Raw genomic sequence first — 23,780 nt, 5'->3', positions numbered from 1 at the left:
CTCAGCTAGAAGGGAGTGTGGCTTGGTCTTCTTATCTGTACCCCATGTGGCTAACAGCAACAACGGGATATGGATTCCCAGGACAGCTAGCATTTTGGGAGAGGGAGAAAAAATCTTTGTGTCGACTCTCCCCACCCTGTGCATAATTTTATAAACCTCTATAGTTTCCCCCCTTACTGATCTCTTTTCTAAACTGAAAAGTCCCAGATACTTCAGCCTTCCCTGGTGCTCCAACCCCTCATCATCTTGGTCACCCTCTTCTGTACTTTTTTTGCACCCCCCACAAGACCCAAAAACGTGTGCCCAATGCATGGCGCACCCCCACCCATCCCCTGGTAGCTCTGCCTCTGCCCTCTGTGAGAAAGATAGCCCATGTGAGCATGGGGAGCAAATCTTATTCAATCCAGCATCTGATTTCTGTTTTTCAGTGTCCCAGATTCTTCTTGTAATTGTCTGGAATCAATAGGCTTCCCCAGAGTTGACAAGAGCTTCTAAGTCAGTGCCAAGGATGTTAATTTTTATGTTCAACTGAGGTAGACCATTTAGAGTGATATGAGTCAGCAAGCAAGCAAGTTATTAAACTATGGGCTGGGACTGAAAATGGAGATGTAAGCAACATTTGATAGAAGTAATCCTAGCTCTAGACTCCACAAGATGTTGACCCAATTTAGCACATGAAGTACCCAGCTGATTGTGAGATATCAAGGATGCGACAGAGAAACACTGCATGAATTTGTATTGTCGAAGGCTTTCACGGCCGGAATCACTTGGGTGCTGTGTGGTTTCCGGGCTGTATGGCCGTGTTCTAGCAGCATTCTCTCCTGACGTTTCACCTGCATCTGTGGCTGGCATCTTCATCTTCATCTCTGAAGATGCCAGCCACAGATGCAGGCGAAACGTCAGGAGAGAATGCTGCTAGAACACGGCCATACAGCCCGGAAACCACACAGCACCCAACTGCATGAATTCATTTGACCTCCTTGTTGTAGGCTTGTATCCATACTGGTATCCTATATAAAATTGGGAAATCACTTTGGCCTGCAACCCTTGTATGGCTGCTGGCACAAATTGGTTTCCACTTTGGTGCTGAAAATGAACAATAAGAACATAAGAACAAGCCAGCTGGATCAGACCAAAGTCCATCTAGTCCAGCTCTCTGCTACTCGCAGTGGCCCACCAGGTGCCTTTGGGAGCTCACATGTAGGATGTGAAAGCAATGGCCTTCTGCGGCTGTTGCTCCCGATCACCTGGTCTGTTAAGGCATTTGCAATCTCAGATCAAGGAGGATCAAGATTGGTAGCCATAAATCGACTTCTCCTCCATAAATCTGTCCAAGCCCCTTTTAAAGCTATCCAGGTTAGTGGCCATCACCACCTCCTGTGGTAGCATATTCCAAACACCAATCACACGTTGCGTGAAGAAGTGTTTCCTTTTATTAGTTCTAATTAGTTCATTAGGAACACTCTTCCTCCAGCTGTCCGGGCCCTGCGGGACCTTGGTGAGTTCCGCAGGGCCTGTAAGACCGAGTTGTTCCACCGGGCCTTTGGAGTGTCCAGTCGCTGAGTGGCGCCCCCTTCCCCCTCCCCCTCTCCTTCCCCCCCTGCATCTTTTTGCACATACCATCTGATGCACTTTACCACCTATTATCCTCCCAGAGAGGAACCTGACCCCTCCCTTTTCTTTTTACTGGGGTGATCTTAATTGAATTGGCCATAATAGGGCACCTATTATGATACTAACCGCTGTTTTTAAGTAGCTTTTAATGGATTTTAGTATTATATTGTTGTTATCGATTTAATTAATTGTATATGTGAATGTTGTTCACCGCCCAGAGCCCCCAGGGGATGGGGCGGTTTATAAATCGAAACAATAAATAAATAAATAAATAAATAAATAAATAAATAAATAAATAAATAAATAATTCTTCCCCCCAGCATTTTCAATGTATGCCCCCTGGTTCTAGTGGACATGCCGCTTTTGGCAACAGTGAGAGAATGAAACCAGTGTGTGGACCTGTTTAAGTTGTAATGAAAAAGAACCCCAAGGTATCTAAAGCTTTTAACTTACTTGATTTCCCTGCCCAGCCCCCTCTCTAATTCAGGCATCTATTATTTTGGTTTTTAAAAAATGTATAGATAGAAAATTCAGTTCACGATAGGAAATAAAAGAGGCTAATAGGCATTTAAATCCCACCCGGGAAAATTAAAGGATCACTGCATCATCTGCATAAAACAACAAAGGGGACCAGCTGTAAATCTAATCTGGGGACATGGGCATCTACTTTAGACAAATATACAGGCAAATCTGAGAGAAATAGATTGACAAGAGAGGGAGCCAGTAAACATCCTTGCTTCACTCCTTTTGTTACTGAGATCTTTGGAGCTGGATGGCCCTTGTCGTTGAACTTAATTTGACAGCTGGTAATTTGACAGCTGGTAGATTTGACAGCTGGTAAACCAAGCCTTTATTGGCATATAAGACGATACAGGTAAAATACAGAAGAAAAAAACAAAAACCAGCTTCAAAACAATCCCCAAAGAGAATGATAACAAAGAATCTCTTAATAACAGAGTGACACAGCAAAGTTAAAAAACAGAACTATCCTTTAGGGTGTATAATTTCTAGTAAAAACTTGACCACCCATTCACTGGGCGATTTCCCACTTTAAAAAAAATGCTGAGGCAAACCCGTCTCGTATGAATCGCAGCTTTTGAGCGCACAGCCGTTCTCCCCACTTCAACTTGTACCGTAGGAAAGCTTCGCTGTTCTGCCGCGGCTGCAGAGAAGCAGCACTCGCCACATCTGCGCGTTCGCTGGTGATTGGCAGGGTGGGTCTTTGTTCTGATTGGCTGGAGCGCAGCTCTGGAGGCTGAACTTTCCGGGCTTCCCCATTGCCCCGCGCGTCATCCAAAAGGCACTGTTCCGAACAGCGCCAGAAATGACGCACGCTGAGGGGGCGCGAGAGTGGCAGAGTCGGGGCGGCTGCGTTGTCGCCGCCCTGTAGTGGGGAGGGCTGCTGGACCCTGCGCTACTTGGGGAAAGTAGCGCGCAACAAACGGTGAGTGGGGAAACGACTACAAAAAACAAAATCAGGGTTATTTAGCAAGTATAAGATCTGCCAAAAAGGACAGCGTTATGCAATGGTCTAAGGCAGAGTTACCCTTGCAAAATCCAGTTTGTTTCTTTCCTGGCAAACCTTGAAAGGCCATTCAGTCCATTGGTTTATTCAAAAGATGTTTGGCACATGACTTGCCTATACAGATAGCAAATTTATAGGGTGGTAGTTTTCTGGGCAGTTGGGATTGCTGTTTTTGAATATTAGTATTAAATCAGAGCTTAACCAAACCTCAGGTAGAATGCCAAACTTGTAGATCAATGTAAACAGCCATGCAAGGGGACTAGCCCACCAGTCGATGCTGCTCTTAAGATGTTCTGCTGATAATCCATCCAGCCCAAGTCCTTACCCATTTTGAGACTTCTTATGGAGCCATTTCTGAACTGAAATTGAGGAAGCAGAAACTCCAGGGTTCAAGAGAAGTGAACCTACCATTGAGGCCCAAAACTTCCTTGTTATTCTTCCCATTGATTGCATTGAGCAGCTGAGACCATATGCTTCTTCTGTGCTAAGGTTAATTGAAATTCCTTCCACTTTCAAAATAAAAGGGCCAGATAAATGAGAAATACATGATGATGTCTTTTGTCATTCCTGATGGAATAATTGGTGCTTTAGATGATATTATTAATTGTCAAAGCATGATCTAGAGAAACACTGAAGAGTTTTTGAACATGATGGTTGGGCATTAATGTTAATATTACAGGCCATAAACACCTCTAGGAGAGATTTGGTGGTAGATAGATTATAATTTCATAGTAAGCAGGTGTCATTCGATATCCTTTGTTTTATTTCCTCAGTATCAAGTGACCATTTGATCCTTCTAAGTTGTGAATAAGTATTGATGTCAGGAGAAGATGGTTGAGATGTTTCTGAAAGTCTTCTTAGATTTATGGACATCAAAACTGGCAAGTGATCAATTTCAGTTTGATCACCAATCACAAAATCCAAAATATATTTTTCAAGGGCCATTGAAGTCATCACATAGTCCACTACACTACAACCACGTGGGGAGATATAGATCTATTCTACTTGTTGTCTTAGTGAGTGGATTCATTCAGTATATGTAAGTTGTTTGTTGTTGTTGTTGTTTATTCAATTTGGTAGACCACCCTACCCCCAAAGTTAAAGATGGCACAAAGTTCTGTCAACTGTATTAATGACATGATCATTGGATTGCCTAGGCAGCAAAAAAGGGTATGGAATGTAATCACCATTATCCGAGTTCAAATGATTACTCCCCAATCAGTCCCCTACACTAGAAAATACTGGACAAGGGTATTTGTCCACCAACATGTCCAAGTATGTATTTACTTTTTCCCAAAAGGGTGTAGAGATGTTCTTAAAAGTATAAGAAGGCATATAGGCATTTATTTATTTAAACATAATTTATTATTTGTTTACAAAATATAACAACATAACAACAGCTAAAACTCAGAATGAGCTTGGGTTTGTCAGAGAGGTTAAAAATAATTTAAAAGACTTTTTTCGTTATGTCCACAGCAAAAGGAAGAAAAAGATATGATAGGGTCACTGCATGGAGAAGATGGTGGATTGCTGACAGGGATGGAGAAAAGAAAGAACTACTTAACACCATCGGTCTTTTCCTAAAAAAGAAAACAGTACTCAACCAGGGGCTGACATGATACTCATGTTTAAATATTTAAAGGAATGTCACATTGAAGATCGAGCAAACTTATTTTCTGCTGCTCCAGAGACTAGGACAAGGGGTAATGGATTCAAGATACAGGAAAAGAGATTCCACCTAAACATTAGGAAAAACTTCCTGACAGTAAGGGCTGTTCAACAGTAGGAAACACTGCCTTGGAGTGTGGTGGAATCTCCTTCTTTGGAGGTTTTTAAACAGAGGCTGGATGACCATCTGACAGGAGTGCTTTGATTGTATATTCCTGCATGGCAGGGGGTTGGCCCTTGTGGTCTCTTCCAACTGGATGGCCCTTGTGGTCTCCTCCGTCTATGATTCTTTATCAATAGAAAGAAGAAAAAAGAACATAGAAAAGAGAATAGTAATATAATATACTGAAGGAATTAAAAAAAACAATTTAGAATACGTAATAAACTGGCAAATCTTTTTGACAATCTTATAGCTTGGTTTAGAATTGCTTATTAATATTAATAACTATTAACTGTTAAAAATATACATCTGCGTTTATACACATATATTATTTATTTATTTATTGGATTTTGACCCTGTCCATCCCCGAAGGGCTCAGGGCAGCAATACAACATTTTAAAATACAATAAAAACAATAAAAACCTAAACATTATAACTACAGCAACATAAACAGTTTAAAAATAGGCAAGATGGTGACTTAAAATCTTAAATAACCCTTAATATCCCCTTTTAAAACCTGGGAGGCCACTGAACATAGATATCAGCCTGGCTGTCCTCCAAGAAAAGCCCGGTAGAATAGGTCTGCTTTGCAGGCCCTGTGGAAACCGTTCTGAACCCGCAGGGCCCTGATGTAATGTGGGAGCATATTCCACCAGGTAGGGGCCAGGACAGAGTAAACCCTGGCCCTAGTCAAAGTTAGCTGGATATTTTTGGGCCAGGGATTACCAGTAGGTTCTCCTCCAAGGAGCAATATGGGGAAATTGGGCAATATGGGGAAAGTTGGGCAATATGGGGAAAGGCGATCCCTAACATATGTGGGCCCAAGAGGATCTAAATTCGGTCTTTCAAGAGGAGGGTGGACCACTGCCTCTTTCAGCTGACCAAGGAAGACTCCTTGGTCAAGAGAGTCGTTGATGATCTCTCCCAGGTGCCTCTGTAGCTCCTCCCTACAAGCTTTCACTAGCCAGGAGGGACATGGGTCAAAAGGACAAGAAGGAGGCGGAGGAGGAGGATTTATACCCCCTTTCTCTCCTGTAAGGAGTCTCAAAGGGGATTACAATTGCCTTCCCCTTCCCCTTCCCCACAACAAATACCCTGTGAGGTAGATGGGGCTGAGAGAGTTCCGAAAAGCTGACTAGCCCAAGGTCACCCAGCTGGCATGTGTTGGTGTGCACAGGCAAATCTAGTTCCCCAGATAAACCTCCACAACTCAAGTGGCAGAGCAGGGAGTCAAATCCAGTTCCACAGATTAGAGTGCACCTGCTCTTAACCACTACGCTACTGCTGCTCCGACAAGTGTTACAAGATCTACAAGTGGTAGATCTTACAGCTGACAAAAGCCTGTCCACCTCAGAGAGATTTAGCAGGTTGAAATGGTCAAAACTAGGACCAAAAGATGGGAAAGGGGCCTCCAGTTCCCTTATTGTCTCAATAGTAGCCTGAAGAGCCTGGCGGAGAGACAAGATCTTATCTGCAAAAAAGCTCGCAAATGCCTAGCTCAGGGGTCTGCAACCTGTGGCTCTCCAGATGTTCATGGACTACAAATCCCATCAGCCCCTGCCAGCATGGTCAATTGACTAGCTGCAGGTTGCAGACCCCTGGCCTAGCTAAAAGCCAATTTTTGATTTTGGAGACTGATGGAAGCGGTCACCAAAGTCCAAATTACAGTAAACAATTGTGCCGGGCATGAGCTAGCAGCTGTGATGGCTCTCTTGTAGGATTTCATAAGCATCCTATATGAGAGTCTTGCCTCTTCGTCACAAACTCACCGCCACACTTGCTCAAGTCATCTCAGTTCCTGTTTCATCCTCCTCAGCTCCTCAGTATGCTAGGGAGCCAATTTGAGACAGGGAGAGAGAGGACATTTTGGAGCAACTTTCTAGATGTCTTCAGAAAGTCTGGTATCCTAGCTCTCTACTAGCTCACCGAGAGAGGCACCAGTGGAAGGAGCATCCTGCAGGATATTCAGGAATCCCTCAGGATCCATAAGCCTCCGCAGGCAGACCCAAATACGCCCGTCGCCTAGATGAGGGGGCATGGCAGCGTCAATTCCCCTGTATCCCACATTCCTCTTTTCCTCTTGCTGGTTGTTGTGGATGAAAGCAGGGCAAATTGTTTCATCCTAGAGATAAACCAGTGGGGAAGGAGTCAGCTAGGCTGGAAAAATCTCAATGGTCCCTCTTCAGTATGTTATCACTGTGTGCAATGACAACAATGAATCCCTCTGATGTAACATCCACCCATTTGCTGCTACATTCTGGTAGGGTCCTGCAAACAGGATCCCAGAGCTTGGACCAGCCCAGATCAATCCTGTAGCGCTCTCTGTGTCTCGTGTGTGTGTGTGTGTGTGTGTGTGTGTGTGTGTGTGTGTGTGTGTGTGTGTGTGTGTGTGTGTGTGTGTGTGTGTGTGTGTGTGTGTGTGTGTGTGTGGACCAGCCCAGATCAATCCTGTAGCGCTCTCTGTGTCTCGTGTGTGTGTGTGTGTGTGTGTGTGTGTGTGTGTGTGTGTGTTCTCACAGCCAGTGATGCAAAGATCCCTGAGACAGGTTAATCTGAGATTACTCAGTGAACTTCCATGACAGAATGGTGATTTGACCTGGGTTTTCCATGTTCTAGTCTGAAATTCTAACCACTACACATACTGGCTTTCATGGAGTGGCTGCTGTTGAACATTAACAAGCTCCAGCCATGCATTAATTATGCAAGTTTCATGATATCAAGTCACTGATATTAGATTGGAAAATTCCTGGAGTTTTAAGATAGAACTTGGGGAAGTGAGGCTTTGGGGAGGGGAGGAAATTCAGTAGATTATAATGTCATAAAGCAGCCATTTTCTCCAGAAGAATTGATATCTGGAATCTGGAATTCAGTTGTAATTCTGAGAGATCTCCAGACCTCAGCTGGAAGTTGGCAACCCCAAACTTCCCATTGGGTTTTGCCTGGCCTGGAGCCACTTAATCCTCCCTTAAAGGCATGGAGAAGGCCATACCACTCCCCACTGCCTTTTGCTGATCGAAATGAAGGCTTGAAGGCTGACAATATTATTGTGGTTGCCTAACAGTCCCCACAATGTCCACTGAGAATATATTAAGTTCTTCAAGCTACAGATGCTATTTTTATTTTGAGAGTTTTTAACCTTTTAAAAAAATTCAGATATTTCTGAAATCTGGATTTAACTAGCTACATATTTGACCTCATTGGCAATTAGATTTATTGATAATGGCCCACCCTGTGCTCAGGACTACTGCACAGATATGAAAAATGGAAAATCATGTTTAGGTGCCTTTGGTGAAAATTACTTATGTTTTTGGCAGATTTTTCAAGTGAAAAACATTTAAAACATACACAATCATACCACACAGTGCACTACTAAAGCCCCTTTTTAGAATGCTTTTAGCAACTTGTCCAGTGGAAGCAACTTGATAGCCAGTGTGGTGTAGTGGTTAAGAGCAGGTGGACTCTAAACTGGTGAAGCGGGTTTGCTTCCCCACTCCTACATCCCTGCTAGGTGACCTTGGGCTAGTCACAGTTCGTTCAAAACTCTCTCGGTCCCACCTACCTCACAAGGTGTCTGTTGTGGGGAGAGGAAGGGAAAGGAGTTTATAAGCCATCTTGAATCTCATTACAGGAGAGAAAGGTGGGGTATAAAATACAAATTCTTCTTCTACTATATCAATAAAAGAGGTGACAGTAGTCTTCAGCTGAAACTCTTCAACAGTTTTGGGACTTCTGGAGTTACTTTCTTTTGATATTTTCATAGGTTCTGATATAGGTATGTTTTATCTACTTTTTGGTCAGCATTTAGAAATGCATACTTTAATGCATTGATGTAGAAGAGTGTTAACATTTATGCTTCTTTACAAAACACTGTTACAAATAGAGATAGCCAAAGGAGACATGGAAGATAGCTGGAAAGGGTCTGACAGAGATAATTTAGGGCAGGAGGGAGGAATATATTGATATAGATACATAGCAACCCCAGACTTGGTGCAAAAAGTTCTAGCTGCCACAGTCAGGAGCTACTAGCAAAAAATGCAATCCATGTAATTTGGCATGGATTAATAATTCTACTCAGAATGTTGTGTAATATTAAAGATGAGTGAGCAGGTTTAAAAATTGGACTTTTTCTTTTGGACACAACATTTTTATTGTAAGGATTAGAGATGTATTAGGTTGGTTTCATGTTAAAATAATGGTGGCGCAGAAATCACTTCCAAGTAATTTAAAAGCCTTTGGTTCAACGTATGTTTGCATTAATTTTGTTTCACTTTTATATTAGGAAGTTTTCTTTTAGAGCAACATAATGCTTTGAGAAATAACTTTCCACTTTTTTCTGAAAAATCAGTGTTTAGTGGGAAACCATTGAACCCAGAGAGGTACTGCAGCTGTGATTAGCAGGGACTTCAGCAGACAAGATCGCTTGCCAGTCGCATGCCAGCCACATCACAATATGTCACATAATAAGGTATGTCTGTGTTTCTTGGTTCAGTTCAGCCCGTAAACATCCTGAAGGACCCTCAGTTATGTAGCATGACATTAGTGACGAACCACTCAGTTCAAATAACTGATGTATTAAGGGCTCAGAACAAATATTAAATTCCTTATGACTCAAGGTCTTCAATGAGAATATTATTATAGCTGCATAAAATGTTTTAATGTGAATTAAGTGGCAATTCAAAATGATTAACTCTGACTGGATTGTGCTCTAAACATTATTTGTATAGGAGTACTGAGCATAGGTGGGGGTTTTCTTGGAAGAAAACCCAATAGAAAACTGAAAAATACAACAGCTTCCTCTGCTCCATATTAGGGCAGTCACTCTGAAATATAGCTATACAATTTTCCGTAATATTTATTAGCATTACCAGGCATGATCCCAGCAAAACTGTGCACTTTTTCATTCTCATTGAGGATCACCTTCCAGGCACAGTGGATCAAGCCCTGGTTTTGTCACACACAGTCCTGCCAGATCTTGCCAGAAGACAAACAGTGTGATCTGTAAAAGAGTTGCACCCTTCTAAATACATTTAAATCAAAGGGTTTCAAAGGGGGAAGCTCAGGTGAAGATTGTACTCCTAGTGATACAAATCTTGTTCTTTTAAAAACTGTTATAAATGAAAGGGCACCCAGCCAATATGGTAGACAAAAAGAAGTCAGCACAAACATGATTCAGTCATGCATCCTGGATTTTATTTGAAAGGAAAGGGGGGTGGGGGTCTGCTGTGGTCAAAAAGACATACCATTTCAAACTCTCTTTGTTGGAAGCCAGCTGTTACTATTAAGGGTAGTTGCAGCACTTACAACTCTCATCAAATACCAGGCCAGATGCACAGCTGAAAGAGTAAGTTTGCTTGTTAACACACATATAGAATTTGTTGCTATCTTCTCGGTCTGCATAGATACCGTCCTGTTGGTTGTCACAAAAGTTAAGTACTGGTGGCCCCACAGTTGGAGTATCTGGATTTGGAGTATCTGGTGTTGGAGTATCTGGAGTTGGATCTGGAGTTGGAGTATCTGGAGTTGGATCTGGAGTTGGAGTAGGAGTCCCAGGATCAGGATCAGGAACAGTTCCATCAGGGCAACCAGGAACAATGGGGTCTGTGGGAATATTGAAATCACAATACATTGAAATCACTGCATTCATGTGAAATCACCCTACATAGATCTGAATATTTTTAATCAAAGAAGCTTCACAGAGTGCTAAAGTACTATTTAATTAATTCCAGTGAGGTTTTGTAAACAAACAAAGCCAATTCATATTTTACTTGGCAGAAGTGTCAGTTGCTTAATTGTATACTATACTGTCTTCTGGTGAACACTGAAAAACAGGAAGCAGTGAAAACAAAAAACGGAACTACCTAGCAAGCACCCACAACTTCTTTCCTCGTGTTTTCTTATGTATCTTGTGTGTTCACTGCTATTATATATGATGTGCAAACTCCATTGCTGCATAATGTATGAATTCCAACCCAATTGAGCTCTAAACTGCTCTGCTTTCAAACAGTGTGAGGCAGCTTGTTGCTGGGTACCATTTCCTATCCTTTCGGTCCTTTTAAAAAAACTGTGCCATGCTACAGCATGAAAGTGCAGCTTAGTTAAGAAAGAGAACAGGAGGGGAAAGTTTTTACTGGACCACACTTCCAAAATCCCGGTCATAACTGCAGTTTTGTGCCGGCACAAGGGAAAGAGAGATATGAAAGAGGTTGGGGGCAGTGTCAGGTAGGAGCAGAGTGAGAACAGTTGTGTATGGACCATGCTCCCACGCCACTTGACACTGAAGCTGTAGCGGATGCTTTTTCACAGTTCTGTGGAAAACAACTTGGGTATCTGCATGCTTAGGTGTCCATGCGGAGGGCCCATATCACACACAACATTTACTATGCAGTAGAGGAAAAGGGTCAGAAATGTCTGAACCAGGCCAAAATTCAGCCCAAAGGCCCTCAACTGTCCTCAGCCCCCAGACTGATGTGAAATCATTTTGAGGCAAAAAAATAACCCCAAGAAGTGAGTATTGATATTATGAGAAGATTATGCGAAAGAGAACATAATGGCCAAAAGGATCTTTGCCCCATCTCATTCTTGTAATGTTCAACAAGTGTTCTTGTGTGACGTCTTATACAAGGCAGGTGATGCTCTGGGACAAGACTGAGGGGACAATGCCAAGGATGCACCCTGACGGCAGGACAAGAACATCCATTATGTCAATGTGCCTGAAACAAGATCTTTAAATAAAGTGCTAGTCAATGATGAGTCTTTAGATCCTTTTGGATAATTTTAGTAGTTTATTCAAAGAGGGCACTATTATTTAAAGTCAAATGCCATCACATCTAAGTCGGAGCACTACGCTTTTCTGAGAGTTAAATCCATGGGATAACATGAGATTTACTTCTGAGGAGACCAGTGATGTATCGACAGAAAATGGAGCCTGGGGCAAGAATTGAGTTTTCTGCGCCCCCCCCCCCCACAATAAAAACCCAAGTTGATGCCAGAAGAAGCTTTTGTATACCAATCTCCAGTTCTGTGTTGCCCTTTCCTCATTTTCAGTGGTAGTAGTGGTGGTGGGAATCCCCCCTTTGATCGTCCCACACACTTGGGGCATTAGTTTTCCTCTAGAGCAAAATCCATGGGCTTTTTTAGGGGCACTTACCTTCACAATAGCAGGCAAGGGTAGGGTGAGTAGAGGAGCAAGATCCTAACTCGCAGCGGCCGCTTCTGTACAGCTGTGGTGCAAGGGGCTTCCTTCTATTCCCCTCCCCTTACAGGTTATGCTGGACTGACTTAGCTGCAGGTGCACGGAAGCCGCCTCCTCCTCCACCGAAGCTGGGAAGGACTTGGCGGGCTGGGAGAGCCCAGAGGGGATTGCTACAGCCAGTGCCTGAGGGGGGAGTGCAGTGGCGTAGCACCCATGGGATGGGGGGCGCAACACCCTGGGCATGCCCCAGTGTGGGGGCATGGCCGGGGCATTCCAGGGACGTTCCATGGGCATGGCAATGCCTTGGCAGGGGCGTGGGGCGCACATGTGCCCCGGCGCAGTTCCCCCTCACTTCGCCCCGGGGGAGAGCCGGGCAGGGGCGCCTTTCAACCAGAGGAGTATGGGGTGATTTTTCACCCTCCCCACGTGATTAAATGAGTGCTGCCTGGGGACATTTGCACCCATATGTCCCTCTGGGCAGTACGCCCCTGGAGGAGACCTGCTTGGGGATTGCTCCCATAGACTCCCATCTCATTTTCACCATCTTACCGTTGGTTTCAAGAAGTCTCTTCAGTTCACTAATGAGAGGATATTTTCCTTCATTGCAGAAAGAGCCCAGAAAGTCATCCAGGTCAATGGCCCAAACCATGGCACCTCCAAAACTGTTCTCTTTCAGGTACTTGACCTAGTCAAAAATCATAAAGCCCACTTAAGTGAAAAAAATTATTCTACATCTTTCATTTCAAGCATATGTCTGTGCTAAAACCATTTATTTTATGATTAGTGATGGGTCGTACTAGTGCTAAAGAATATTTCTGCTCAAGCACAAACACAACCAGAAGGAATGATTTTGCTGTCCCAGCATCATCAATGCAAATGTAGCCTTTGATAAACTGTATAGTCTATATTCAAACTCAGGCATGTTCCAATACTGTGAAACTGTTAACATGGACAATATTACAATCTTACTTTATGTTTGTAGCTGCAAATATTATCATATCCAACCCATTCATTTCCACTGTAGGTATATGGGACTTTCTGGTCATCGATCCAACTTAGTGTGGCAGTCTTTAAGAATGTGCAAATCTGTGAAACAAATCAAAAGGGATTTCCTTCCATAATTCTGAGTGCACAAAAAAAACAGTGTGAAATGTGGATGCATCTTGGCCTCCATTAAGTCTGCTTTATGCTTATTTAACTGCCTAAACCCAACAATTCCTGATCAAACTTCTGTTTAAATATGTGTTATTAATCTCTTATATTTCTAGATTTCTAAGCTCACATGATTTCAAAAGTGACCTGACTTGGGGAGCAGAGAACTAGCAAAGATTAGGAGAGCAAGGATTGTGCTACACAAATTAAATAAATGGAGAAAACTAAAATGCCAGTCAATGCCATAGGAATTTAATATATTGTTGAAGGCTTTTACAGCTGGAATCAACTGACTGTTGTGGGTTTTCCAGACTGTGTGGTTGTAGTCTCATAGCTTTTGCTCCTAACATTTTGCCTGCATCTATGGCTGACATTTTCAGAGGCATGTCATGGTGAGATGTGTTTCTCTCTACACTATTCCCCAGAGAGAAACACTTCTTACTGTGACATGCCTCTGAAGATGCCCGCCATAGATGCAGATGAAACATTAGGAGCAAAAACTACCAGGCCACACAGCCTGGAAAATCCACAACTTAAAATACTTTGCCTGAAATTTGGGGAATTGTTAGAAGTAGTGGTGACCTCCCAGGGGACAGTGGCATTCAAATCCCCCTTCCATGAAGAAACACTGGCATCAGTTGCAGCTGCCCTAACAATCTACAAGTCCTAGCTAAAGTGAATGTAAGTACACCTTTGAGTGGAGAAAAGTCTGGCATACTGTATCGATGGGTAAGCAGTTATTAGATAGAACTGATAAATAGTTGATCCTGCTGCTCAGTGTGCTAGCATGAGCATTTTGCCTATACAATAAAGACTGATTGCTAAGGGCCACCCAACACTGCAGCACCTGGACATTATATAGCACTATAAGTACACCCAGAACAATCCAGATATTCAGAAGCCCCAGTCGTTAGTATTGTTCCATCAAATATTCCTTTGAACAAATGGACCTTTGCCAACATGAGGAATGGCAGGAATAGAGAAGAGACAGGACTTTGACAAGGCATTGTGGCCAGATAAGTAACCATAATACTCTACATATTTTTTTTTTGTTTTAAGAGGTTCTGCCTGACAAACAAACTCTTTACCTCATAATAGGCCCAGAAGCCTGCCTCACGGGTATAAAGTCCAGATGAGCCAGCCCCAGAGGCTGGAGCACCAACAGAAGTGTCTGAGGAAGTAAGCCTGAAGGTGCGTCCATAGGTGGGGAATCCCATAAGAAGTTTTCCAGCGGGGACACCATTGTCTCTCCAGTATTTCATAGCAAAATCCTGGGGAGGTACAAGTTAGAAAAATGATCAGCGCCCACCTCATTCACTAGCCTTATGAAAAATTCAGACATTTTCTTTACAGGATCAGAATTATTTCCTTACACAGTTGAAATACTTGAAATCACCCTGGTCCTTTGATCCCACATACAAGGGGCTGTTGTGTCCTGTGAAAGTATCCCAGCCTCCGTGGAAGTCATATGTCATTACACTGATGAAATCTAGAACTCTGTCATAAATGAGATACAACAAAGTATACAAATTCATTTAGATAAGTGACACGGATCTTGAAAAATCCAACAGTAACCTACAGTATGCGCAAGGTTTCTATCAGTTTCGCTGATACTTCTCTGCAAAATGTAAGTGCTGACAATTAATTGGCAGCAGTTTTATGGCCAGTTTGCATGATAAATGATACAATTGATGATGCATAAAAGAATCATATTCAATCCCCAAAAGCAGTTGAGTCCCGTTCAACATACTTTCCGACCTCAGCAATTTCATATCCGGCATCAATAGTCCCTTTGCCAGCAGATACAGCTGCCGTGATCAAAAACCTCTTCCCATCACATTTATTGTTTTCAAAAGCAGCCATCATTTCCTGTGGAGAGATATGGAGAACCATTTCAAACGTACATCCTGTTCCTGAACATCTTCTATACACACATACTCACAGTAGCTTACTTCAATGCTAGCTATAGGTTCCCATAACACCCTGGCCATTCATGCATGTGTGATCTCCTTCCCTTTGAGAATACTTTCCCTTCGGGTTTGATTCTTTGGCACTCACCCCACTCTCATATTGAAATTCCCATGGTTTTCAAAAGCTCTTTAGATGCAACTTTTTTTCCTCCCTTCACAAGAAAAGTGAAGGAGATCTCTCTATATAAACACTTCATTGGGTTTTCTCACTCCTCCTTGTCTCCCCCTGCACTGCACACCCCACAGTAGTTCCCCCCACTCTACCAGCCAACACTTCAGGACAATCAGAAGGTTTGGGGAGGTCACTCTGCCGGCTTCTTTTTTTATTTTCATGGTTAAAGTCTATCGATGGATCCTTTATGAAATTGACAAGACTGGGATCAGTAAAGGAGCTCTTGTCTCTTTCCCCACCCCCAGCTTTCCTTCCTTCCCTCTTGCAAGACTTTTTGATTTTATTGCTTGGAATGGCAGACCTTGTCCTGGCTAGTGAATCAAGCTGTTTCAGCAAACTATTGACAGACTAACCTCCACCCCCCGCCCCAAAAAAAGGTGGCAGGCAACCTATCAAAATGGAGGTTGCAGGGTTATTACAAATAGGCAGGAGGTAAAAAGATAGGAAACAAAAATTGTGGGGGGGGGGAGGGGGGGAGAATGGTGTAAACAGGAAAACCCCACTGTGAAGCAAAATTAGTGAAAACTGCTTCTCAGCTGTGGGGTAAGTAGTGCATGGTATAAATGGCCTTTGATGCCCTTCTTACAGGTATATATTTTATTAATCTTTAAGGTATCACTAGATTGGCTTGGTCAAAAAGGTTTAATTTTCTGACTGTGACTAATCTACAAATAGTGGTAGAGTCTAAATCTCTGGGCATGTGGGAATGGCAAAGGATTTCCCCCATCACTAGTGTCCCACTCATTGCCCCAGTCCACATGTCTTAGTTCATGGCTGCACCTTGAATTTCCAAAGAACTTAAAACACAATATCTTGTTTCCAGAGAAATGAGATTCTTCCTTTCAGCCCACCACAGCACAGCATCCAATTCTTTTGTGGTTATTATATGCACTGTACTGATGCAAGTATCTTGAGAACCTACAGGATTTTTGGCATAGTTAATAATGAGCAACACAACTCTCTCTCGTTTTATTTAAAAAGTTCCAGTTGTTGGCAATATTCCTTTTTTTGTACTGGTGCTTAAATTGTTGCTTGGAGACAGAATTGCTTGCCTTGCATCCCCTGAGTGGACATGCTCATCACCTAGCTGCTTTTTGTTTAAAACAGCAAAGATTAAAAGGTCTCTAAAAATAGAGTTAACAACTCCAGGTTGGGAAATGCCTGGAAATTTAGGGATGGGTCCTGGTAGGAACAAGGTTTGGGGAGATATCTTAGCAGATATTCCTCAGGGGAAGTGATCTCTGAATTTCCAGGAGATCTCCAGGCCCCACCTGTAGGTTGGCAATCTACCAGGAAAAGATGGTTTCTAATATATTTTGGGGAGCCATGCTTTGCTGCACTGGTTATGCACAGACTATTCACTCTTACTATTGTTCTGGCTTCTCACCTGAACCAGGATAGTGAAGCGATGCTTGTCTTCAGGAGGACTGCCCCTTGATCCTGGGTATTCAAAGTCCAGGTCAATACCATCAAACCCAAATTTACAGAGGTATTCAATCACTGAATCAATGAATATTTTACGATTGCCAGCTGAGGAAACCATTTCAGTGAACCTGCAATGAGGAAATTCTTAACCAGTCTCCCACATACCATTTCATATTCATTTCATATTCACATTCATTTGTGTCATATCCCATATTCTATGATCACAAGATCCCAGTGTCATGTATTCTCTACTCAGAAGAATAGTAATAAGTCATGGGCATGCTGCAAGGAACCATTTACACATTACTCAAGATGCTGAGAATCAACGGCCCCTTCCGGACACGCAAAATAATGCGTTTTCAAAACACTTTCACAACTGTTTGCAAGTGGATTTTGCTATTCCGCACAGCTTTAAAGAGCACTGAAAGCAGTTTGAAAGTGCATTATTCTGCATGTGCGGAATGAGCCAACGTTTCCTTCCATGAATGGTTCTCATGTAGCTGGGGCAATGTTGGAATGTGGAAGGAGATAAAGAGTGTGGAAGGAGGTGAAGTATGGGTCTCTCCTACAGTGTCCACATGTATCCCAAAAGGATGCTGACTCAGTACCTGTAAAATCAGCTTCTTGCTTCATTTAAACATTACTCCAGCCACATGGCACCTATTTGTGGATAAGCGCCACCTCTATTGCTTGAGTACCGGTAAAGGGCAGCCAAGAAAGGTGAGAAAGTATGTACAGTGCCTCATTCTTAAAAATCAGAGGTTAAGCTAAGCAGGATTTCCAGGGATTGGGGAGGAGGAAATTCCAGTGCTCTGCAGTTTCCCTTGGCTATCAGAAGCAGAATAAATCATGCAAAGAACACAAATGCATGCAAGTCAATTCACTGTGCATAATTTATACGGAAATCAGCACTTATGATTCAGTGCTTAGAATGCTGGATTAAGGACTGGGGAGACCTGAAATCAGCATTCTTGCATCATTTAATCATCATTGATGGTTTAGTGCACAGAAAGCTGTATTAGGATTGGGGAGACATGGGTTAAATCCCCATTTTTCATGAAGACCATTGGGAGACCCTGGGTCAGTTAATCTATCCCATAGGGCAGATGTGTGGATGAAATGGAGGAGCGGAGTATGATGTATTGTTTCCAGGCCCTTCCTGGCAACCGGTGAGAGCTTTAGGGAGGCAGGTTCATAGGTGGAAATCTATGTCTCCTGAGCGATGACATCACTCCTGGATTGATGTGGAAGCACCAGCATCTTACTGAAGGATGCTCCAGCTCTTGCCCCAAAACTCTGTGTTTTCCATAAAGGTTTGGGGGAAGTGCTAGAGCGTCCCCCTGGTGCAATGCGGGTGCTTCAACATCAAGGTGGAAGAGCCATCATCACACAGTGGACTCAGATCACTCCTTCCTCTTCTGTCTGCCTGCTTATGCCCTCTGGCCAGCTGACTGCCAATCAGCCGGGAACCCTGAGTTCCTTAGAGGGTTAGTAATAGATAAAAATGCACTAATGAAATGCATTTCTTGGCACATAACTGGGTTAACTTGGCACAAGATTGTCATTTGTTTTCTCCTAGTCTCTCCTATACACAACATTCACTGTAATTACTTCAGTTGGCCTGACTCTTTCTTTCTCAGTAGAGTGTAAACCAAAGCCTGTCTAATCAGAAGTTCTATCACACAATTATCACATCAAAAGCAGTAACTTCAGGATTTTTCACCCTGTTCATAGCCATGGCTGGGGCATAGATCTTCTGACTACTTCCAATTCAGAAACTCCACTGGAGCAAGATCACAGTCTGTGGTGTGAAAAGCTGTTAAGTTGTTTTGGGGACATGGGGAGGATACTCACTTCTGAGTGCCAAAATTCCAGCCTCCAATAGCTAGCAGAGTGACAAGATTGGAGTTGCTGTAAAATATGAACAATATCAATTTAGACATTTGTGCTTGTACCTCAGAATGCATTATTTGCAATACTGAAATTCTTTTTAAACTACAGCTATCTTTCACTAGTATATTTGGCAGGGGTCTCCAATTGCAGGCACATTTGGAGTTCTGGCAGAGGGTGGTGGGCACAAACACAAAATGGCTACCGCACAAGGCAGAGCCAACCACAAGATGTCAGCGAGTAACGTTACACAGTAATTTTTCAGCATTTCAGTCAGAAGCTCTGCTTAATGGGATGCCTTTTAAAATTAGCATATTGTTTAAAATATTTTCTTATGTACACAACAAAATAGCTATATACATTGAGCTAGTTAAGAAATCTCTGGCAGGGGTGCTGTGTGGTTTCCGGGCTGTATGGCCGTGTTCTAGCAGCATTCTCTCCTGACGTTTCGCCTGCATCTGTGGCTGGCATCTTCAGAGGATGCCAGCCACAGATGCAGGCAAAACGTCAGGAGAGAATGCTGCTAGAACACGGCCATACAGCCCGGAAACCACACAGCACCCCAGTGATTCCGGCCATGAAAGCCTTCGACAATAAATCTCTGGCAGTTTCTGTCTTTATTTTGCAAACACTTATGCAAAAGGAACCAGAAAAAAAGCTTGTCATGGTTTCTTTTCCATAGATCAGTTTGTAATTTCAGGCAATCTCCAGGTCCCACCTGGTGATTGATTGGCAACCCTAGCACCATTTCTTGTAATAGTTAGTGCTGAATTTTATATAATAATATTATCAACTTCCACCTGAATTATAAAAACATGTTCAAATTAGAAATATCCAATTACATCAGTAGAAGTTCCTGTTAGGTACATTAAGTATTTTAGCAATGGTGAGCTATTGGGTTTAGTCAGAAAGAAATCCACTGTGTTTTTAGAATATCTCTCTGACGTTTGCACAGGTAAAGTACTTTATATAAAACTGCTGTTAGCATTACACCGAAAACATCAGAATCTCAAAAAACCCCAATTGGCCCCACCAACTTTCTAAAACACTTGGGTACCAAGAACTGTGTCAGTGGGTGCCATGGTGTCATTGGACACCACATTGGGGACACCACCAGTATGTGACAATGATCACAGATCCCTTCAAAGAGGGATATTCCTTAAAAACAGTGAATGATTATTTTAAAAAGACCTCCATACTACAAGAAATGCACATGTAAACATACATCTGCACTGAAAACATTCAAACATATAATATATTACTAACCTTTTCTTAAGTGCTTGAAACTCTGGGAAGAGCCTGTCTTCATCATTCCATTCATATGGTGCAATCTTATGTTGATTCATAGTGGCAAAAGCATAAATCAAATGAGTGCAAAGATTTGGATCTACATTGTTTGGAAAGTACTTGGCTGGTTCTGGCCTATATTGAGACCAATTAGTGAAATAGCAAACCAGTTTGTAGGCAGAACCTGGCAAGAGGAGGGAAAAACCCATGAATGATAGTTCTCTTTTTAAAAAAATATTCCTGTCAGATCACTTGAATTATATTAGAAAAACCATCCTGTTAACCACCAAATGCAATGGAAATTCTAATGCATTTTACTCAGTAAATAAACTGGGTCTCTTTTTGTTGCCTGTTCAACAATGAAATGGACACTTACAAAAAAAGTAGTCAAAGCATTTCACAGCAGGGAATTTTAAATAGTTACACAAGCTAAACAGAAACACATACAAGGGCTCCACATTGTCTAAACTGGCTATCACTGTTTCCTCAATGAACCATATGTCTGACCTGCTTTTATTCTTCATACTCCAGTGTACATGCTATGAAATAGACATGACTAACCCAAATAGCATCCATCATCCCTGTGCAACTCAAAAAGATGAGTCAAGCAAATCCTGCGAACTAGTGATAGGGCAGAGTAGAATCTGAGCAATGTGCTTTCACTGACTGTTTAGTTTATTCCCTCATGGCCACAAATATCATCATCAACCACAGCATTCGCCAAAAAGTTTAGCAAGCTAAAGGCAAACCTAAAGGAAGCTTTTCTGAAATTACCTCATAAATATATAATTTTGAGCTATGAGTGTACCTAGTTAAATAAGAGACCATCTGCTAAAAGTTGTCTCACAAAGAATCATGTAGCAGGTCTTTTCCCTAACAGTAGATAGCCAATAACCTCTTGCAGCTTGCACTGCAATAAATATCCATGCTCATCTGAATTTGCCAAGTGGCTGTGGTCAGGTGGCTATAGCAGAACAAACTGAGGCTGACTTGAGACAAGCTGACTTGACACAGGTAATGCTGGTTGGGAAAGCTGGCATTCTAGGGGGACTAGATGGATTGATGTTGGCAGGTTAGGAACTTGGGAATGCCCATGGACATAAGAACATAAGAACTGGCCTGCTGGATCAGACCAGAGTCCATCTAGTCCAGCACTCTGCTACTCGCAGTGGCCCACCAGGTGCCTTTGGGAGCTCACATGCAGGATGCGAAAGCAATGGCCTTCTGCTGCTGCTGCTCTTGAGCACCTGGTCTGCTAAGGCATTTGCAATCTGAGATCAAGGCAGATCAAGACTGGTAGCCATAGATCGACTTCTCCTCCATAAATCTGTCCAAGCCCTTTTTAAAGCCATCCAGGTTAGTGGCCATCACTCTGTCTTGCTGTTTGAAAATCAATTTGGCATGTTGACTAGGAGCACCTTTTGCTGCTACCCCCTCATTACTTAGACTCAGCCAATCTGGCCATGCTAATTCACACTTCTGTGACCTCATGGCTAGATAACTGCGATGTGCTTTGTGTGGGGTTGCCCTTGAAGGCAAGTACAATTGGTCCAGAATGTGGCAGCCCAATTATTGTTAGGGGCTAGTTGCTGGGAACATACATTGCCCATTTTAAAACAGCCACATTGTAGCTAGTCTGTTTCTGACTTCCATTCAAGATGCTGATTATGACCTTTTAAGCCCACCATAATCTGGGTCTTACATATTTGAAGGACTGTCTTCTTCTGTAAGTCCCTGTGTGCCAACTACTGTCAACAAGTAGCCATCTGCTGGCTATCCCATCACTTTGGGTGGCCTGGCTGTCATCGATCAGAGTCCATTTTTTTTTCCATTATGGCTTCTGTTTTGTAGAAGGGGATCCCTGAAGAAGTGAGGAAGACCCCTATTTGGAGACCTCTGGATGCTTTGTCTTTTTGTCAGGGCTTTTGAGGGAGTCTAAATCAGCAGGCACCTTTAAGTGGGGAGAGATTTGCGGTTTCTTATTTTTCTTTTGGTTTTAAACCAAATAAAGTTTTAAGTATCATTGTAAACTACCAAGAACCCTAAGGAAAGAATGGCACCAGTTCAGTCCAAGCTTTACTCTCCATGAAAATGCTACCTGACTCCATATTCATTGCACTTCATATTATGAAAGTAAAAATAACAATTAATACACTGTCCCAGAATGCAAATAAGAAACAGAAGTAGATAAAAGGGGCTGATGCATTGCTCATTTCCTTTCAACATTTGTAAGGACTCTTCTGTATTGCATAATACTGTAATGAAAAAAGTCTGCTTTTTTTCTTCCCATGAATGTCATTAAGAAAACTTGGAGATGATACAAAGAGAAAGCAAAATTAAAAAATAATCTATTTTAAACATGCTGTTTCACTAAAACTATCTTGTTTTGATGCCATCAGTCACTTATATTTAAAAAGATGCTCACCAAGCTGCAGTTGCAGCAGAACAGCCAGACCTGCAAGAGAAAGTTGAATGTGTTAGAAACAGCCAACATATTCTTGTCAGTATTCAGTGGAGGGCTGATCTAAAAACTGGAACCCATTTCAGCCTGCAAAAATGTACTTCTCCTTACTTCCAAGATTCTTTGCAAGATGCAAAATGCAGAATAGATGCTCATCCTTTCAGTAAGATGGCAGGAAGAATCGCCCATATTCTGATTTTGTTTTTGGATGCCATCAGAAAGCCAAAACTGATTCTTATGTAGCATCTCATAAAGCATATTCAGAATGAGAGCAACAATTCCTTTTTTCACTCTGATTTAATTTAATAGTGTCATCATGTAGTCAAATCTGATTGGCTTCATGGGTATATGATACCATCATGCTGCCTGATTCCTGATTTGGCTGGGATAACTTCATAAAGAAGCCACATCTGTATTGGGTTTTTTTTAGTTGTTTTAAATAATACTAAAGTTGCAGGTTAAGAACCCATTGTAAACAAGCAGTTGATGGCGGTGGCGGGGGGGGGGGGGCGCTAAGTAAGTAGGTGACAAGTGTCAGAATGTCTTTGCCTTATTTTGTCCTGGAAATCTTCATAACTGAAAACTCGTGTAGCACTGTTTGGAACACTTCCAGGGAATCTGATGCCCCTTTGAACATTACTTCCCATTTTCAAAAGAGACCTGTGAAATGATTTTTGTACATCCCTGGTATGGCCTTCAACCTGACAATTAGATACAGAGATGTGAAAATTGAAAGACACACTCACCAAACCACAGCAGACCCTTCCCCATCTTTTCTTCCAGTTGTGACTACAAAGCTCGCAGTTCAAGTGCCATTTTATATAGAGGGGGAACTCTCTCTTATCAGTGTGGGACACAGGCACCTGAGGAGAATGAGATAGACTACCGTATTGTTCAAATGCAATTAAAACATGTGACACAAATTTAAAATCTTATTTACTCAAGGACAACAACTGCTCAGATCTCTTCTGAAGGACAAAATCTCCCAGTAGTAGGCTACTGAAGGGTTATAATGGGGGCAGTTTTATGAAATAATGCTGTGAATTGAAGTTTTATCACCTGATTGAACCTGGAATTTCAAGAGATATCCCCTTAAGGACATAAAACTCATCCCATATTTTACAAAAGTTTATTACTTTTAATTTCTCAAATTATTGTTTATATCTTCTTTTAATAGACAGCATGATCAGGTGGTCAGAACGGTCAAGGAGTCAAGGCTGAGGGTGAGGAAAGAATTTGGACCCTTATGCCAATAACAGATATG

The 23,780-nt window shown here is 42.3% G+C and overlaps 1 protein-coding gene across 1 annotated transcript; it reads right to left on the bottom strand.

Annotated features, from left to right (window-relative positions):
* Window positions 1–10,182: 10,182 nt before the first annotated feature.
* LOC125433158 (acidic mammalian chitinase-like) lies at window positions 10,183–23,294 on the bottom strand. Its single transcript, XM_048497568.1, has 11 exons — window positions 23,263–23,294; window positions 22,481–22,510; window positions 20,035–20,239; window positions 18,733–18,789; window positions 16,841–17,006; window positions 15,062–15,180; window positions 14,685–14,808; window positions 14,400–14,582; window positions 13,129–13,245; window positions 12,709–12,844; window positions 10,183–10,565 (listed from the first exon to the last, which is right to left on the bottom strand). The coding sequence occupies exons 1-11, from the start codon at window positions 23,285–23,287 to the stop codon at window positions 10,246–10,248; spliced, it is 1,482 nt and encodes a 493-aa protein (XP_048353525.1). The 5' UTR covers window positions 23,288–23,294; the 3' UTR covers window positions 10,183–10,245.
* Between the last annotated feature and the right edge of the window lie 486 nt (window positions 23,295–23,780).

Source organism: Sphaerodactylus townsendi, linkage group LG05, assembly GCF_021028975.2.
Source record: "Sphaerodactylus townsendi isolate TG3544 linkage group LG05, MPM_Stown_v2.3, whole genome shotgun sequence".
Classification (NCBI taxonomy): domain Eukaryota; kingdom Metazoa; phylum Chordata; class Lepidosauria; order Squamata; family Sphaerodactylidae; genus Sphaerodactylus; species Sphaerodactylus townsendi.
The sequence above is the reverse complement of the archived record's forward strand: the minus strand, read 5'-3'. Positions and strand labels throughout refer to the sequence as shown.

What these genes read in the sequence shown, in the direction of transcription:
- LOC125433158 (XM_048497568.1), bottom strand. Translation starts at nt 23,287, where the DNA reads ATGGGGAAGGGTCTGCTGTGGTTTG. An exon ending in GAAATTGCTGAGGTCGGAAA is followed by an intron (nt 14,809 to 15,061) that starts GTATGTTGAACG and finishes CATTTATGACAG; the next exon opens with AGTTCTAGATTTCATCAGTG. An exon ending in TTTGCAGCTACAAACATAAA is followed by an intron (nt 12,845 to 13,128) that starts GTAAGATTGTAA and finishes ATTTTTGACTAG; the next exon opens with GTCAAGTACCTGAAAGAGAA.